General features: G+C 43.1%; 2 protein-coding genes across 2 annotated transcripts in view; both read right to left on the minus strand.

Annotated features, from left to right (window-relative positions):
* DMC1 (DNA meiotic recombinase 1) overlaps positions 1-5366 on the minus strand; it is a 31000-nt gene extending 25634 nt beyond the window's left edge. Inside the window, exons 1-6 of the mRNA XM_036300367.1 lie at positions 5280-5366; positions 4427-4471; positions 3381-3527; positions 2527-2609; positions 1749-1801; positions 461-502 (exon numbers count right to left, since the gene is read on the minus strand). Of these exons, the coding sequence (XP_036156260.1) occupies positions 461-502; positions 1749-1801; positions 2527-2609; positions 3381-3527; positions 4427-4471; positions 5280-5330 (421 nt within the window). The 5' untranslated portion in view covers positions 5331-5366. The remainder of the gene's footprint in view (positions 1-460; positions 503-1748; positions 1802-2526; positions 2610-3380; positions 3528-4426; positions 4472-5279) is intronic.
* Positions 5367-10513: 5147 nt separating this feature from the next.
* Positions 10514-19963, minus strand: part of FAM227A (family with sequence similarity 227 member A) — a 49804-nt gene continuing 40354 nt past the window's right edge. The window contains exons 13-14 of the mRNA XM_036300250.1: positions 18088-18183; positions 10514-11413 (exon numbers count right to left, since the gene is read on the minus strand). Of these exons, the coding sequence (XP_036156143.1) occupies positions 11245-11413; positions 18088-18183 (265 nt within the window). The 3' untranslated portion in view covers positions 10514-11244. The remainder of the gene's footprint in view (positions 11414-18087; positions 18184-19963) is intronic.

Genomic DNA, 19963 nt, shown 5'->3' on the forward strand with positions numbered 1-19963 from the left:
GTAGGGGGCGTGCAGGAGGCAGCCAATCAATGATTCTCTCTCATCATTGATGTTTCTCTCTCCCTCTCTAACCCCTTCCTTCCTCTCTGAAATCAATAAAAATATATTTAAAAATAAATAAACAAAGTATCAGGCACAAGTTAGTAAATGATAGCTATGATTATTTTTGTTATTATTATTATTTGTTGTTGTTAATCCTCACCAGAGGATATTTTTCCATTGATTTTTAGAGAGTGGGAAGGAGAGGGAGAGACAGAGAGAGAAACATCGATGTGAGAGAGACACATCGAATGGTTGCCTCTTGCAGGTGCCCTGACCAGGGCCAGGGATGGAGCCTGCAACTGTGGTATGTGCCCCTGACCATCACTGAACCTGGGAGCCTTCAGTCCAAGGGCCGATACTCTATCCACTGAGCCAAACTGGCTGGGGCTTTGTTATTACTGTTGTTATGTATCCTTACCACAGAGTGTATGAGAGAGCTGGGTTTTTCCAGTACGAAATTCTGTGAAAATATAGAAAACAAAAACACATAGTTAATTTTTAGATATTTTCATAAATAATAAAACATGGCCTCAGAGTATAGTTTTCTTTTCCAAGTGTCAAATTTTACACATAAAGTACCACATCATGAATGGATTCTGCATATATGAATACCAGTAGTAAAAATAACTTTTAAAGGTATTTTTTCACAGAATTGTCCTTTAGATAAAGATTAAGTTCAACAAAGTTTTCCTTAGGAATAGTCATATAAATGAGAGTTTAAGACCCTACCTACCATAGGAGAGCCTGGGGTTCTCCCACTGAACTGAGATCCTCAAAGGGGAACTGAAGTAGTCTCATACTGGTGGTATGCCCTAGCTCAGTGATGGTGAACCTTTTGAGCCGGCATGTCAGCATTTTGAAAAACCCTAACTTAACTCTGGTGCCGTGTCACATATAGAAATTTTTTGATATTTGCAACCATAGTAAAACAAAGACTTATATTTTTGATATTTATTTTATATATTTAAATGCCATTTAACAAAGAAAAATCAACCAAAAAAATGAGTTCGCGTGTCACCTCTGACATGCGTGTCATAGGTTCGCCATCACTGCCCTAGCCACCAAAACAGCAAATTCTCTCTGGAGGAAAACTTGCACTCTCACCACTTTCGGCCCACTGAACTCCCACAGATTAAAGTCAAGCAATGATCTCACAAATACCAATACACATACAAGACAATAAGCCACTAAGACTAAGTGAATAAAAATAGAAATAATGAAAACCAGATATATTTTTCTAAGTCAACAAAAACATCAACTAACCAACATATTTAATTCCCCTAGGGCTGCAAGTACTGTAATAGTCAGACATAGTATGTAATATAGTTATGTATGAATTGTTTTGAAGAAAAAATAGAGGATATAAACAGGGAAGAGAAAATCTACTATGTTCACTCAACATGCATTTCTTAGAAATAAGATCTGTTTCATTATTCAACTATCTTTTGAAAGAATGCAAAAAAATTCTACTATCTTCTATAGAAGTCAGAGATGAAACAATGAAAAATGTCAATAAGACCCATCTATTAATGTTGGAATATATTTTAACTATAGCATAGAATAATCCTGTATTATGAGAATTGATATTTAAACATAAGTTCTAAATTAGATATACTTTACTATTGGTTTATTTAATTATATACATATGTTTGTGTATATATATGTATAATTTTCCCCCAATAACAAAATATTAAGGTTCTGCTTACCTCCAAAAGCTTCTGTGATTGCCATGCTTTCAATTCCACCTCCTAGCAACTTACTGGATATAGAAAGCAAGTATTAGTAACAGGAACAGAAACAGAGAAATTAAGAAAGGAGAAAGCATTAATATCATTTCTTTCTATATCTATCTGTCTATCTATATCTATTTAACAGGAACAGGAATTCTTGGCTGAACAAATGGTACACCACCTGTTAAATCACAGGTTCTACTGTGTGAAGGCTGGTGGATCAACAGAACAACTTGTAAGCCCTGCTGTTCTTATTTCTGGTACCAATAGGAAATGGGCATTATAAGCCTTATGTCTCAGTTCTGGTAGAGCTGAATTGGAGTTTGACTAAATAGTCTTATTATTAACTGGGTTTTTCATATTGTGCTGGAACTATGTTTCTAAAAATCAACTATTCAATTTTTAAAAAATATACTGAGAAACATGAAAAGTAGATATAGGAAATGATAAGTTAAATTATTTTTTTAAATTATTTTAAAATTTAGTTTGGGCTAATTTTAAAAATTAGGCTGATTCCAGAAACTATATATTTTTGGTCTGAAGTTCTTGTAAGAAATTTAATCATTTCCAGAAGTAGCTTAAAATTTATTTGCTACAGTTGCCTTTTGGAAAAAAAAAAAAACACACAAAAAACTATTTCAAAAGAAGAAGCTATTTGTATTACCTTTGGTAGAAACAACAGCCAGATAGAGAAAAATAAATATAGTATTTCAAAGACTGTGCTTAGTGGTTATAAAATATATGAGATACACACTCAAATTCCTGGCTCCCAGTGGTGATATGGAAAACCATTTTCCTCTTCTCACTATACTCAAATGCAGTCAAGAATCCTGGCTCCTTCAGAAAGACAAAAAGGAAGGGTTTTAAAAGGGTATAAGATGATGGTTTTAATTTTAAATGCTGCCGAAAACTATAGACTTGGTTATCAGGATCATTATGTGATATAAGCTATAGTTCATTTGTCTTTGAAGGCAGCACAAGGTCATGTTTAAGAATACAGCCTCTTGAGCCACCCTACCTAGGTTCAGTGGCCCCAAAAGCTCTACACAAAAGCTTGAATCAAAGCATATGCTTTTGCTTGGAGCCTGACAGCAGCATGGACCTCTCACTTTGTGGGCTCACTTACAAGGTATGGGTTTGGCTCAGCTGCCACAGTGAGCATATTCTTGGTCCTATCTATCTCAACTGTATACATCCGTTGTTAGTCTTTTTCTAACCCAATGCTCTCTTATCAATTGGTCTATACCAGGAGAAAGTAACTTCTTTGGTGCTGAGTGCATTGCAACAGCTATGATACATTTGAGAAGACAAAACAAAAATAAGGAGGAGGAATATAAAAAAGTAAATAAAAAGGAGAAGAAAAGGCAGAGAAAAGGAAATATAAAGAGAGACAAAAAGGAAAGTTTGGTAAAAATAATTACCTTCATAGTGTTCTAGGTCTCTTAACCCTGCCTCAATCTTTCAGAAATTAATCGGGGAGAATAGTACACTATGATCTATAGTAACTTAAGAGTTCCCACAATGGTTTCTAGTGTTCATAATGAAAAAGGCTACAGAAACTCACAGAGCCCTTCTAAGCTAAAACAACAAAGAATGGATTTTGCTTACAATAAGTTTGTTGGCTGCCTCTTTAATCTTGTCCACTTTTGCTTCTGAGAGCCCTTTGACATTGCACAGGGCTCTTCTTGTTGTCATTTGTATCCCTTTGATGGTACAGATTCCTACTGACTTCAGTTTTTTAATGTCAGCCACGTTCTGTAAGTAAAAGAATGGAGCAGATTGATAAAATACCAGCCTGAGAAATTCCCATAGTATGTCATGCACTTTGTGTCCATCTCCTTCCACCGTGATGCCAATTTTATACAAGCAACCAGGTGGAACCCACCCACCATGTAGCCAAATGTTCTGGAAATACGAGTAGAACATACCCAGCACACGGCCAAATGTTCTGGCTGTGCCCTGATTTCCCAAGAATATTAGTGGGACCATGGCAATGTAACAAGGAATTCAAAAGAAAAGTCTGTTGGTAGAAAAGCTAGCTAATTTATCACACATTCACCCCCTCAGTTCAGCTCCTTCCTTCTACAAAACTTCATTACTAATATATTATTTTAATTTTTTAAGGATTTTTTCCCCTTCTACCCTTGGTGAATGCAAATAACTACAACACCAAAGGACCAGAATTTTCTCTTGCTCCTATTTTCTAAATCTAACCGAAAGAGATAAAATGTGAGGCTCCAAAAGATAATGTCACAGAAGTTTTCTATCAACTAATTGCTGTTGAAGTTCATTTAGTTTGTTATTTGCAGTCTGGATTTCTGTAAACATCATTTACTCTAATCATCTGACACAGAAGTGAATTTTCTGCTGATGAAGACAGTAGGTGCAGAGAGCTTGCAATACCTCCAGTTGAACCAGTGGTTCTCAAACGTGGGCAGTTTTGCCCCCTGGGGATACTGGACAATGTCTGGACAAATTTTAGTTGTGCTACTGGATATAGTGAGTGGTTAGGAGCCAGGATGCTGCTAAACACCCTACAATGCATAGGACAGCTCCCCACAACAAAGAATCGCCCAGTCCCAAATGTTCAATAGGGTCAAGGCTGAGAAACCCTGAATTGGACAATTTCACACAGCATTAAAAAAAATACTTACAATTCCATGTTTTTGTAACAGGTCAATGTCTTGAAACAAAGATTCCTAAAGGAGAGCAAACAGAAAAAAAATGAAGTTTTGATTATTCATATTACATTGTTTAGCACCTTTTAAAGAGTTAATTCAATATTATGGTCACTCCAAATTCCTAAAATTCCACTTCTCCAGACAGAGATATGATCAATAATATTTTTACAAGCACTTTGTTACATACTTAGAAGAGCTAACATCCAAAGAGGTACAAAAATCTAACAGTTTTGTCATGGTTTAAGACAGTGATGGCGAACCTATGACATGCGTGCCAGAGGTGACACGCGAACTCATTTTTTTGATCTTTCTTTGTTAAATGGCATTTAAATATATAAAATAAATATCAAAAATATAAATCTTTGTTTTACTATGGTTGCAAATATCAAAAATTTCTATATGTGACACGGCACCAGAGTTCAGTTAGGGTTTTTCAAAAGGCTGACATGCCGAGCTCAAAAGGTTCGCCCTCACTGGCCTAAGACCTTCACCCACAGGAATGGAACAACATTTAACCTATTTTAAAAAATGTTTTCTCAACCTTCTTCCCCACCAGACCTTGCACTCCTTCCTCTGCTATGTGTCACCGGTATACACAGGAACCAGTGTGGCCATACCAGTGGTTGAGTTACTGCAGTTATCCCATGCCAGTTGCTAAGTAGCTAATCTTAGCACCCTTGCTAAACAAGTTGTTACCTATTTGTAATATTGCCTCTCTCTAGAACTAGGTTTTATTTCTATTCAGTTTCTAAATATTGTTGCTAACAGAGGGAACTTCATTTTTGTGGCATGACTGTCTGCATATCTTTCAATATTCTTGCCATACCTCATCATCTTGGAATCCTGGTTCCTCCAGCACAACTTGATCCTCCTTCATATTGAAAGGAGAGCAGCAGAAAAAAACACCACCACCCAATTCTGGGAAAATAAGAAATATGATTTAAGAAGTAGTCATAGATGATACAGTACAAAATCCTTTGCCCAGAGGCCTCCTTGATTTTATTTCAAAGTCCAGAAGGATAATTAGAGAAACATTTAGTTTGGAATGGCTTGGCCGGCCGATAATCTTCCTGCTGAGCATGTGGCATTATCTCCTTGGTGAGGATGTATGTGGGGTGGGGATTTGAGTTTCTTCTCTCTCTCCTCAAAAGTGGTCATTTATTCTTATATCTTTTGATTTCCTTTAGCACAGCTAATTATGACTGTCTGCCATCTTTTTTGTTATCTTGAAATGTTATCTAGACTTGCATACTGCTATTTAACCTTTCATGTTTAGGTTAATAACACTCTAAGAACTTTGACCTTGTGTCGTTCTTCCTGTATCCTCCCTGGCTCCTAGAACTTAATCTACCCTCAATAGAGAGATTTTATTTTCCTCATAAAAATATGAATACCTTTCTGCTAGTTAATTATGAATGGGCTCTCTTGTAACATACATCTTTTGGCTTCATAGAAGATCAGGTGTATTTTGCATTTACTAATTTTATGAAGATTTAAAATTACAGTGGCTACTCTCTATGTGTATAAAAGGCTAATATGCAGTGTCCCCTTGGGCGTTGGATGGGTTAGAGCACTTGCTATGACGTGCACTGACCACCAGGGGGCGCGCAGAGGGAAGGCCCCCCCCCAATCGGCCCTGATGGCTGGCCAGGCCCAGGGACCCTACCACGCACAAATTTTGTGCACCAGGCCAGTGGGCTATAATAATAAAAGCATAATATGCTAATTAGACCAGGCAGCCTAACGACCTTCCAGACAAAGCCAGAGTGTGCAGGCCGAGCATATGATAACATTAGGGCCAAGAAACAGAATCCAACAGCCATTTAACACTGAAGCTGTTGTTTTAAGACCTCAGGAATCTACAAGCCATGGCCGTATTTATTAGAATAAAATGTGGTCCAAGTAACTCATTTTTTGGGATCTATTCCATCTCCTCACTTAACACTAAGTCGGGGGTCGGGGCCTAGCAGAAGGGAACAAACCGCCGGGAGGTGTGGCTGCTGCCACCTACACAGCCCAGTCACCGAGGAACCGAGGCCGTGCACTGGGGTCTCCTGGATGCTGTCCCTCAGTTAATCATACACATTATTCCCCAAAGTTCCACAGACTGCCCTCCCGGACGAAAACAAAAATCACCCGGTTCTTCTCCCCCTGAAGAAACGAAAAGGTTGTTCTCTCTCCCTCTCAAGTGGCAAGTGAGGGCCCTCAGCTTCAGGCGCCCAGGCGGCAGGGCGGGGGTGGGGGCGCGGGGTGCAGGGAGCGCAGGCCGGCACCCTCAGCCGCGGCCTGGCCGGCTTGGCGGACATTTTCCTGACCGATTCCCTCAGGAGGAGGCTGAGGGTCTGCAGGACGCAGGCCCGGCCGGATTTAACATCGGATGCTGGAAATCCCTCCCGGGGTGAGGGCCCTGCCACCGCCACCGAGCCTTAAGCACGAAGGAACCCAGGCGCCTTCCCTCAGATTCCTCACACGCGTCCTTTTTTGCTGCAAACCCCGCCCGTACCCACAGCCTTCGAGGTTCTTGAAGTGAATCCCTTCCGCCCCCGCGCGGGCTTTTCAGGCCGCAGGGATTCTGCCTTGGAACCCGAACCCGGAGACGGGCGCCTCGCGCGTCGCCGGCCAGGAGGTTGGGTTCCAACCGGCGGCAACTGGCACGCGGAGGACCCAGGGGGCGGGGCTGCGCGCGAGGGGCGGGGCTGCGCGGGGGGGGGGAGGCTGGGCGCGAGGGGCGGGGCTTCAGGGGGCGGGGCGCGAGGGGCGGGGCTGCGCGGGGGGGCCTGGGCGCGAGGGGCGGGGCTTCAGGGGGGCTGGGCGCGAGGGGCGGGGCTGCGCGGGGGGGGGAGGCTGGGCGCGAGGGGCGGGGCTGGGCGCGAGAGGCGGGGCTGTGCGCGAGGGGCGGGGCGGCCCCCGGGGCACTGGGGAGACCGGTTGAAATCTGCAGGTGCAAGTACTGAGGCGGGCGCGGGGGAAGGCTGGCAGCTGTGAGAAAGAAGGCCCTAAGGCGGGGGCGCCCCGGGATGAAGAGACCCCTGGGGAGGGGACTTCAGTGGCAGAGCTCAAGGCGGAGGAGCGGTGCTGCGGGAGTGGCTGACTTTTCCTGCTCAGGACTGCTGTTAGGAGGACGAATACGGGGCTCTTTTCCTCCTGCTCAAGGCTTTTCTTTTCCCTCCCAGTTCATTCCTGGCATTGGTAACTGGCTTCACTATAACCTCAGGGTTTCCTAACGTCTCTTTCTTCTCTATGACTCTCTCGCCACTTGCCACTCTCTAGCTTGCGAGTGAGGCACCCAAAGCCCATTCAGGATGTAGAGTACGTTTTCTTCGCCTTAACTTGAAAATTAATTAATTAAAGGATAGAGCAATCTTTTCTTTTTCTTAAATATATTTGTATTAATTTCAGAGAGGAAGAGAGAGGGAGGGAGAGATAGAAACATCAATGATGAGAGAGAGTCATTGATCGTCTACCTCCTGCACGCTCCCCACTGGGGATCCAGCCCACTACCTGGGCATGTGCCCTTGACCGGAATCGAACCTGGGACCCTTCAGTCCGCAGGTCGAAGCTCTATCCACTGAGCCAAACCGGCCAGGGCACAATCTTTTCTTGTTAGACACTTAGAGTGTCAGTACATACACTTTCCAGGGAGAACAAGGAACATGAAAATCAGCCTCCAACCCCGGGCAGCTGCTCTCGGATGCCCTCTCCTGGAGGTGGGTGGAGGCTGTACTCCCTTCCGTTATCAGCTTGTCCTGCCGACACGGGATGGCACTCAGACGGGTCATCGGGTCACGGGTCACCTTGCAGAAGCAAGGCAGGCATTCTAGGAAGTCATCATATTCTCTCTCGCACTCTCTCTGTGCGGATGCCACGGATTGCATGTGCACCTTCTATCCGTTCTTTCTCAAAAGCATGGTCCCGACATGGAGTCTCGGAGGCTGCTCAGCACTTTGGACCGCCGCCGGGACTGGATGATATGCTGGCGGACGCGAAGACCTGCCACAACGTTAACTTGAAATGTTAAATACACAACAGAAGCCAAACACAGTCTGGTCCAGCTTTTAAATAGAAATGTTAAGCCAGCTTTCATGTCAGCAGAGCTGTCTCTTAAATGCTGACTATTGAGGAGAGAGAGTCATGAAACATTTGAGAGAGCATCTGTTGAGGTGGAGGCTGTGATGTGTCTTGGCTGAATATCTGTGCAAACAGTTTTTGTGTTCAAGACCCAGTACAGGGCGACTCTTTTTCTTCAGTGTCTGGACCATTTTGCTGGAATAAATAGCAACAAATCCCCACAACAGCAGTTGTCATTTTGTAGGGCATGGCTCCCCTCCCCCAGGTCGACTGTCTAAAGAGCTAACAAATGGCTCTCCAAAACCTGTTGTTTTCCAGAAACATCGCCTGTCCTTCATGCCAAATGGAAATTCATGCTCATTGTTGGGATGAACTGGATAGTGACAATAGGCGTCCACTTTGAGGACTCACCTAAAATAATCATAGCGATTTCTGCGCAACTTGTTACATGGAGACATCGACTGTACAGAAGAGCTGCAAAGAGCGCAGCAAGAGGATTTAGGGAAATAGAACATATGTAGTTTGGTGTAGTGACAGCTGGGAGAGAGAAATGCTCATAATATTTGAAGGTTGTGTGCAGTACACTTAAAGAAACTGAAAGGGGCCTGTAATTCATGAAGTGAGGATAAAAATCTCGTTTGAATATGATATTGATGGTTATATAAAACTTTTAAATGTTTTTTTAAAAATATATTTTATTGATTTTCTACAGAGAGGAAGGGACAGGAATAGAGAGTCAGAAACATCGATGAGAGAGAAACATCGATCAGCTGCCTCCTGCACAACCCCCACTGGGGATGTGCCCGAAACCCAGGTACATGCCCTTGACCGGAATCGAATCTGGGACCTTTCAGTCCGCAGGCCGACGCTCTATCCACTGAGCCAAACCAGTTAGGGCTTAAATGTTTTTTTAAAACGTGTTAATTACTTTTAAAAAATATTTTTATTGATTTCAGAGAGGAAGGGAGAGGAGAAAAAGTGATAGAAACATCAATGATGAGAGTGAATCATGATGGCTGCCTCCTGCACACACTCTACTGGGGGTTGAGCCCACAATCCTGGGCATGTGCCCTTGACTGGAATCCAACCCAGGACCCTTCAGTCCACAGGCTGACACGCTATCCACTGAGCCAAACCAGGTAGAGCAAAACCCTGTGGTAATTAAAATTCATTCTGATGCCATTCAAATCAGAAAAAAAGATGTCTTCCATATCAGATAAAAATTCTGAATATGGTGGTGACATTTCAAATCAGTGGGGAAGTGATGAATCCAACGAATGTTGTTGGAACAACTAGGTAGTCATCTGGAAGAAAAATAAATTTGGAACCATACTTCACACCTTGTACCAGAATAAATTCCAGATGGAGCGAGAAATTAAATCTGAACAATAAAATAATGAAAGTGCTAGATATAGAGCAGGGCAATCCAGAACTTTTTTGTCAATTAGTAATTGTATCATTTAGTTTTTACAGTTTCTCAAATACTTCAGCGAGGCAACAAATTCTCCATAAAATTAAAAAATTTTGTGTCATTTTTTATGATATTCTAAGAAAAACAACAACAGGCAGTGGGATTACAGTTAAGATCTGAATTTTAAACCATTACACCTTATTGCCCCTCTGTGGACAACCACCTTATAATCAGTAGATGCATATGATTCCTCAAACTGATGCCTATAGATATATAATCTTAGAGTTTAAAGAGCTCAAATTTGAGAAATCCTCTAGTAGAGAACTAAATAATGAAGGGTCATCCTGAAAAAAAGAATTGCACTGGGTACATCTCCCCTTAAACATATTTAATTCATTCAAAAGATTGTCAGATGCTGTACTAGGTATTGGGTGCTAGGAATTCAACAAACAAGATACAAACCCTAATTGGGGCCACAGAGGAGTATACAGGCAAATACAGTAATACATATATATATATATATATATATATATATATATATATATATATACATACACATATATATCAGTCATTTGGGGCTTTCTCATTTATTTAGGTTTATTTCCAAGTTTGAAAAACTCCAAAATTGGCACATAGCTACCTAAACAGGCATGCGCATGACAGTTTATATAAGCACCGTTTATTAAACACGTGACCCAGCTCTCTGCTGGAAATGGAGATGGAGACAGATCTGTTCTTAAGAAGCCACGAGTCTCATAGGGAAGATAGATACAGAAACAGATAATCACATGCAGGGCAAGATAAGACCGGAATTGAACCCGGGACCCTTCAGGCGGCAGGCTGATGCTCTTTCCACTGAGCCAAACCAGCTAGGGCTGAGACTGGGTCTTTATTCATCTGTTTCCACAGGGACAAATGCAGGCATGGCACCGAATAGACACCTACTGAATGTTTGCTCAACCTCTCCAAGCCCCAGTGTCCTCCTAGGAGAAATGGAGGTAACAGTACCATCTGGGGGGGGGGGGGCAGGGCACAGGAGGAGTAACAGAGATAATATTTAAAAACACTTTAACAGAGCACTCAGCACATAATAGGTGCTCAATAAAATGATGTCTCCTATGATTACTGTGTTACATAATAATAATATATATTCCATGGTGTCATTAATAAACAAGTGAATGAAAAAATTAGTAAGTAAATGCATGCATGCATGAATGAATGAATGAAGGTGAATTAACTTCACTTTACATCTTGACTTTGGCCCAGGGTAGGAGTGAACTTTAATATTCTTTTTCCCACGGACTGGGAATGACTAGATGTGCTGAGGTATTATTTTCTGTTTGTCTTGTTTCTGTTTTACATTAAGCCCATGTGCAGGCTTCATCCCGAAAGTTCTCCCAGTTCTTGGACAAGGATTCCTCCAGACGGCCAGAAGGTGAGGGGCTGTCCTTTTCTGCATTGCTTTTGACTTGCTCATCTCTCTGTGGATGAACCATAAAGACACAAATGGAAACAGATTAAAAGCCAGTGTGATCTAGAGAATGAAGAAGGGAATCCCCAGGATGACATAAACAGCTAGAAACCAACCGCCCAGAGGGAAGCAGGTCAGAAGGTGAGGCTGATTGACGATGCAAGCATGTCAAACTCGCGGCCGGCGGGCCGCATGCCTTGTTTAAGTTTGACGTGCTTGAATTGTAAAGTGCCTGAATGTACTGGGAGGAGATTTATGCAACCAAGTGGAATTTGGAGATAAATTATGATAACTCCATAAGAAAAAAAAGGGGGGGGGGGGAAAAAACAGGCAGATTAACAAAGAGAGAGACTTGGTTCCAGGGATAGCAAATCGTTTTGCAAGAAAAGAAAAATAACCATAGTATACTCAGTGGCTCATGGCAATGGTATCGATGGTGTAATAAAGTTGATTAATGAGCCCACAACTGAAACACATCGGGAGGGTGGGAGACGGGAAGTGTGTGCGCATGAGAGAGCCCTGTCCTCACCCTTCCTAGTGAGAACTCGATAAAGCCTAACGCCGAAAAATCAAGGAGCAGAGCAGCATGGAATTTAGACGTAAAAAGGAGATCAAATACTAAAATAATCCGTTAAGAAAGTGGAAGTATTGTTTGCGGGGAATGGGAAGGGGTCCAGAGGAGTGCAATTTTTTGGAACAAGCTTTGTAGAACTATTAATTAGCTAATATAATAAGCACTTATGTTTACTCTGCATCGGGCACTATTCTGTTTTAAAAATTTTAACCAATTTAATCCTCCTAACAACTTTATGCTGTACATACCGTTATCATCACCATTTTACAAATTTGCTGAATCCCTACTATGTGCTGCCACATGAGCAGGCGCAGGATATTCAATGCTGAATGAGACAAAGTGTCTGAATTTGGGAGACTTACAGTACAGAGAGGAAGACAGACACAGACTACAAAACAGGTAGTGATGCCTGAGCTGGGCTTTAAGGGTCAAGTAAGAATTAGCCAGTTAAGAACAGTGTCTATACCATGTTCAAGGAAGAGGAAAGAGCAATGAATACTTGTTAAAATGAACTGAACTGGTTGGTCTCCTCTTCCATTGTAAAATGAATGTTAAAAATAATAGTATTTATAAGCTACTACTAACCTGGAAGATTTCATAGTCCAACCATCCAGCTATAAGTCAGTATCAGTGGCTGTTTCTTTAAAAAACAAAACAAAACAACTCATAAAACTTTCTTCATATTAAGTTTATCTCTTAAGCTTTTTCTTAAGAATAGGCCAGCCCTGGCAGGGTGGCTCAGTTGGCTGAAGAATCTTTGATCCCTGGCAACTGATTGATGTTTCTCTCTCTCTCCCTTCCTCTCTCTCTAAAATCAATAAACATATCCTTAGGTGAGGACTAATAAGAAAAGAAGAAAGGAAGAGAGGAGGGAGAGAGGGAGGGAGCCTGAGGAAGTCACTAAGCCTCTCCAAGCCTCAGTTGTAAAATGAGAATAATGACATCCCGTATCTCGAAGGAAAGCTGTGAGAATTGAATAATACATGGATCGTGCTTAGGGCAGAATAAGGGCCTGGCCAGGCACTGAGTAAGTTTTAGCTATGGAAACTCTGTTGTGTGACTCTGCTCAAGGTGATAACAACTAATGAATAAGAAAAAGTTTTAATTAAGTAAAACATTAGTTGTGATTTTGTTGTTGTTAATTCTCACCTGAGAACATTTTTTGCATTGATTTTCAGAGTAGAAGGGAGGGGGAGAGTCAGAGAGAGAGAAACATGGATGTGAGACAGACACATCAACTGGTTGCCTCCGGCATGTGCTGGGGATCGAGCCTGTAGCCGAGGTACCTGCCCTTGACTGGAGTTAAACCCACGGCCCTTCAGTCCAAGGGCTGCCACTCTAACCACTGAGCCAGACGGCCAGGGCTCGCTGTGATTTCTTAACACATTAGGTGATATTTTAATTTAAGATACCAAACTTTGCAGATATACTAAAATTTCAGATGTTATGCTAGTGGTTGGCAAACTCATTAGTCAACAGAGCCAACTATCAACAGTACAACGACTGAAATTTCTTTTGAGAGCCACATTTTTTAAACTTAAACTATATAGGTAGGTACATTGTTATTAACTTAATTAGGGTACTCCTAAGGCTTAGGAAGAGCCACACTCAAGGGGCCAAAGAGCCACAAGTGGCTTGCGAGCCGCAGTTTGCCGACCACGGTGCTAGTCAGTTGTCCTTTGTTGGGTGCCAGAACTGAAAATGATAAGATTTTTATGGACTTCTGCAAAGAGCACTATGACTTCTGGCTGTCTTGTCCCTGACAGATGGGTGAATGAGGGCGGTGAGAACTCAGGAAAACGCCCTGAATGGGTCAGCACCTGCTCCTTTACTCTTATTCCATCTGCAGCCTGCCTCTTGCTCAGCCCTAGAGCAGTAACTCGGTGAAACAACTGCCCGGCTACTTTCTTCAAAATGGGTCTGCTCTGATCGCCCAACCCAGAATGTTCCAACGGCGTTCCTTGCACTGCTTTGGGCTCAGTGAGTTTTCATGTTATAAAAAGCCTGAGAGCTTAGAGGAGAAGCATTTGACCTTGACCTTTTGGGGGGGGGGGGGCGTTGTCAGGGAAAGCTTCCTGGAGGAGGAGATGTCCTCTGCACTGACTCTGAAGCAGCAGCAGGGCCGGCTGGGGAAGGAGGGCCGAGTGGGAGGGGAAGGGCATTTCCTGCAGAGGAAGAGGCTTGGGCCAAGCAAGGCCTGGAGGCAGGAGGAGCTGGGCCTCTTAGGGCAGCTGCAGGGGCTCAATCTGGCTGGAGAGGTGGGGGGTGGAGAAAGAGGAGAGGAGTAGGGTCACCTCATGGCGGTCTGGTGTCTAAGAGTTTGGACTTTTACTCCTCGGTTCCTTAGGGGATGAGGAGAAACTAGATTTTAAGCAAAAGAGTAGCCTGATGAGATGCGGGTATTTGAGAGACCCCCAAGGAGCCTGTGCCTCCACTCAAGTGGACCCCAGCTGCCTCCTTTGAAAACCAGGAACAATGACATCTACCTCCGGGGACTTTTCTGAGACGTTAATGGGACACTGATGGAATGTGCTCAGCACAGGGGAGGCCACTTGTCCTCAATGTCTCTCGGTATTTGCAACAGGAGGAGCTAGTCTGCTCTTCCTCAGGCCCCTAGAGGGCTGGGGCCACTGATCCTCAGTGACTTCTGGTAGCGGTGTCTAGGAGGATGTTTTTGGACCCGGCTGTTCCCTGTCTGAACGTGACTTTTGGAGCGTGGGGGCGCTTCCCTGCGGGTAAAACTTGTGCATTTTCTGGAGTTTCGCCATTTCCGTTCCCAGCGGTGAGTGAGCAGGGAATGGACTGCCCCCAGGGGTGAGCTGCCCAGGGCTCTCCAACAGGATGCCCCAAGGCTTTGCAGTAAGGAATGTAGCAGTTTTAGAGAAAAATAATATAATGACTATTCGTATTGGCAGTTTCTATGCCAGGCTCTTCATATGGGTTAGCTCTTTTATACATAACCAGCCACACTCTTTAAGCCCAAGGAAACAGGCCAAGAGAACTTTGTAACTTGACCTAAAGTCACAGAGAGGGCACAGCAAAGATTCAAAACCCCAGATCTTTTTAGAGTTAAAGCTCCTTCTACTGCTTCATCTTTTCCTGTGGGGGAAACCTTTATCTTATTGATATTTACCTGTGGGGGCTGGTCCCAAGTGGTTATCTCTACCACAGATAGGTCCACAGCAGAGCCATTATAAAGGAGAAGATATTGGAAATTCTAGTTATGTATTATTATCGCATCATCTTTAATTTCTATTTTCTCTATGTTTTATAGTATATATACTATATTAGTATGGAAATATATATTTATATCTAAGATATAACATACTATATATATATATATATATATATATATATATATATATATGTAGATAGATAGATAGATAAATAAATAGGGTGTCCCCAAAAGCGTGTACACACTTTAACAACTGATAACTCACTTAATTTTCACTCTTTTTCCGGTTAAACTGATTTGAAATAATGGGTGAAGCCAGACTAAGCTTTGAACACAGAAAATTTATCTACTAGACTTTTTTATAGAGATACATAAAAGATAAAGTTTACGGTACAAAACAGGCAACAAGTTGAAGAATTGAGGGTGCACAAATACTGAAAAAAATGATTCTTATGATTCCATTGCTTCATGTTATTTATAAGCAGTGCCAGGACCAGAAAGGTCATCAGTTTAAAAACATGTGATGACAAAATAAAATTATTTCTATAGATTCTTTTAAATTTGAAAATGAACTCTATGTTAATAAACACTGACTTTATAATCATTCAGAGTATGTATACATTTTGAAGGGACACCTATATATATACTAGAGGCCCGGTGCATGAAAATTCATGCACTGGAGTGGGGGGTCCCTCAGCCCGGCCTACCCCCTCCTACAGTCCGGGAGCCCTCAGGGGCGTGAGGTGACCCGGCGATCAGGGGAAGGCAACGCCCCCATCACACCTCTGCTGCTGCCACTGTCAGCAGTGCAAACCTTGGCCGGCCCTGGTTACCTGAGCCTCGGGCAGCCCTGGGTGGCTGTGGGGCTGAGGGGACTGGGGGACTCCAGAGGCAGGCGTGCGGAGTGGCTGGGCCCACCTGGGGGCAGGCCTGGCCTTGCCATGTGCCTGCCACCCCGGCGGCGCTGAGGGGACTGGGTGCCACTATCTTGTGGCTGTGGGCACCACCATCTTTGAGGGCGGGGGCAGTCAATTAGCATATTCCTTCCTTATTGGCCGTGGGCGCCACCATCTTTGCGATGGCATGAGGGTCAATTAGCATATTTCCTCTATTAGATAGGATAGTTTCTAAATAATTCATGTATTATTAGGGGCTGAATTCTCATAAATATTTTACTGAGAGAGACAAGATCAAGAAAGCTTGGGGACTACTACTGGTCAAGAGGTATAGCTAGGGTTCCACACAGAGGTAAATCTTTATGGGAGACTTTGCAAATCCCTCAAAATACAAATATCCTCCCTTTGTGAAGACCACCATCTGCCATCAGGACTTTTATTATTATTTTCTTTGTTAATCCTCACCCGAGGATATTTTTTCATTGGTTTTTTGGGAGAGTGGAAGGGAAGGGGAGAAACAGAGAGAGAAACATCAATGTGAGAGAGACACATGTGGTTGCCTCCTGCACACGCCCCAACCAGGGCCAGGGTATGTGCTCTTGACCAGAATCGAACCTGAGACCCTTCAGTCTGAGGGCCCATGCTCTATCCACTGAGCAAAACCAGCGAGGGCACATCAAGACTTTTAAAGTCCAACTATGGCCATGCGGTTTCCCTGTTTGATAACTTTCTGTGACTCTCCATGACTTAGGAAATCAAGTGCTTCATGGAAATCCCTTCATGATTTGTCCAGGGATCATCTCCAGGCTCACCTCTCCTGAAGCCACTCATGGACCTCCATGACCTCCTGCCTCGGAGCCTTTGCCTCCCTTCTCCACCCACTGAGCACACCAGCCCTTTCTCATCCCCTGCCTTCTGCCTGGCAGGTGCCTACTCAGGTCAAGCACACTTCTTTACAAAGGTGTTTCTGCGTGGCTCCAGGCTGCTGCCGTCTTTGTCCCCTCTGTGGAACAGCACCTCTGGAACTTACTTGCTGATACATCCACCTTCTTTCTAACAGATGTGAGCCCCTGAAAATAGGGACTGTGTCTTAGCTACTGTTATTTACCCAGTGTTTCCTGTAGGGACGTGGTGAAGCCTCTACAAACCTGGGCCTGCTGCTGTAGAAACACAGTGGATGACCTCCACTATACCTGGCTGTTATAAAGGTTCACATGGGGCCATGTTCCTAATCTGTTTAGCTTAATGCTTGGCACAGAGTAACCAGTTAATAAATGGTAGTCATTATCCTATATAATAAAGAGGTAATATGCTAATTAGTCCTAACGGTGTCTGAGTCACAACCAGTCAATGGGTTGCGCACGCACAGGAGCTAGGGGGCGGGATGGGGACTTCCGCCCCCAATGGAGGCACGCCCAGGCCTGCCCAGTGCTAATGTTATGCCCAGCGCTAAGGTGAAGCTGCTTGTCTGCATCCTTGGCCAGGGTTGTGACGCTATCTGCCTGTGTCCCTGACCTGGGATGTGGCACTACCTGCATGTGTCCCCGCCCAGCGCTAAGGTGACGCTGCCTGCCTGTGTCCTGGCCTGGGACGTGGCTCGACCTGCATGTGTCCCCGCCCAGCACTGATGTGACGCTGCGAGGGGTTGGGCTTGACAGGTGTGTGGCCAGCCAGGTCTGGGTCTTGCCCCGTGGGGGTGGGGCCAGCTGGGTCTGGGTCTCAAGTGATTTTGAGGCCTGCACAGGTGTGAGGGGACTTGACTCTCTAATTAATTCCCTTTTAATGTGCACGAATTTCATGCACCGGGCCACTAGTTATATTATAATTTAATATTATTAGTTATAATATAAAAAAATGGGTAAAAGACTAAATGCATCAATAAATGTAGTCACCCAAGTAAAAAACTCCTCACTCCTGTTTTTCACTCAGCCTACAAAAAATTATAATGAACTCTCTTCTCTCTCCTGGGAATCATTATTGTTATTTTTCAGTCTTTGGCCACAATTTCTGTTTTCTTCTCCTGTTGTTGTTCTACCTACCTGAAATCAGAATCATCATAGGAGCTTTCATTATGACTTGAAAGTGGCAAGGAAGAGTCATACACCTTATGTCTCTCTTCCTCCTCTTTTTCCCTCCTGTGGGAAAACAAAAAAGACATCAACACAAATCAGCTTAAAAATCCAGTGTGATTTCTTCAAAGTTGTCACCGGAACCTTGATAGGTGTTGAAAGAAAAAGTTTACAAATCAATCAATAACGTTGGCAATAGCAAACAACTAAAGCAGAGTGTGGAACACACTGCGATGAGTCCCTCATTCATTTTTGAAAATATGTTTTTATTGATTTTTTAGAGAGAGGAAGGGAGAGGGGGAGAGAGAGAGAAAAATCAATAAGAGACACATCTATAGGCTCCCTCCTGCACGCCCCCAACAGGGGATCAAGCCCGCAACCAGGGCATGTGCCCAGACTGGGAATAAACTGGTGACCTCTCCATGCATAGGATGATGCTCAACCAGCTGAGGCTCACTGGCCAGGGCTCCCGCATTCATTTTCTAAGCACTGACTGAGGACCTGTTGGGTGCCAGGTACTAGACTAGACCCTGGGAAAACAAGGTCAGCTAGCACAAGATTCCCAACCTCGAGAACAAGTCTTTAATCTAGGAGTTAAACAAACTCTGACTAGAGCAGGCTCTGCTCTGTGGAGTGTGGTCAGGAAAGCACAGGGTACATACTGGGTACCCTGAGTAGGCAAGTCAAGGAGACTTCCTGAAGGCGACCCCTGAGCGGAGTTTCAAGGGGTTAGCTTGGTTAAGTAGTTGAAGGCTAGTCAAGTTTGAGGGAACAACAATCATATTGGTGAATTCGACTGAGCTGGCTTTTTATACTTCTGAAAATCTAAAATAAATATCGAAAAGACTGCTAATGAGCCACCATTGATCCTATAAGATTCCATGGCTCAAACAGGTGGGTCTCAGGCTAAACTGCTATTATCAAACATTGTGGCCTTTTTCTGGTTTGAAGGAAAATTTAAATTAGAAGGTTTAAGACTGCAAGGTTTCCTCGGTTAAATTTCTCAACTCACCAAGATCTGATTACTTCATTTCTAAAGTAAAGAATATAACACCATCTATCTGTGGTAGATACGGTTAGTTACCAACCCATCATCCACTCTCCCCTTTTTCTTCAGCAATGGAGTCAGTTTTTAAAATATATATATATATTTTTTTATTGATTTCAGAGAGGAAGGGAGAAATAGAAATATTAATAATAAGAGAGAATCACTGATCAGCAACCTTCTGCATGCCCCCTACTGGGGATTGATCCCGCAACCCCAGGCATGTGCCCCTGACCGGAATTGAACCAGGACCCTTCAGTCTTCAGGCCTATGCTCTATCCACTGAGTAGCCAAACTGGCTAGGGCTGGAGTCAGTTTTTATTTAAGATGTCAATGAGCCCATTTAAAATAAAATAAAATAAAAACACCTATATTTTCCAGCCTCCTTTGAAACTAATGTGACTAATATCTGGCCCTTGAAATAAAGTGGTAATGTAATATGGTACTTCCAGGGAGATTGTAAAAAAGGGAGGGAGGTAATTGGGATTGACTACAAATGGGCATAAGAATCTTTCTGGAGTGATAAAAAAAAGTTCTAAAACTAGAATGTAGTAATTGTTGCAAAACTATATAAATTTACTAAAAAAATACTGTACCCTTAAAATGAGCAGATTTTACATTAAATTATACCTCAACAAAATTATAAAATAGTAATCCTATATAATAAAAGCCTAATATGCAAAGTGTCCGGTTGACTGGATGGTCGTTCAACCAATCAAAGCATAATATGCTAATGATATGCTAAGGCCACTCAACTGCTTGCTATCATGTGCACTGACCACCAGGGGGCAGATGCTCTGA

Source organism: Myotis myotis, unplaced genomic scaffold (genome assembly GCF_014108235.1).
Source record: "Myotis myotis isolate mMyoMyo1 unplaced genomic scaffold, mMyoMyo1.p scaffold_m19_p_3, whole genome shotgun sequence".
In the NCBI taxonomy this organism is placed as follows: domain Eukaryota; kingdom Metazoa; phylum Chordata; class Mammalia; order Chiroptera; family Vespertilionidae; genus Myotis; species Myotis myotis.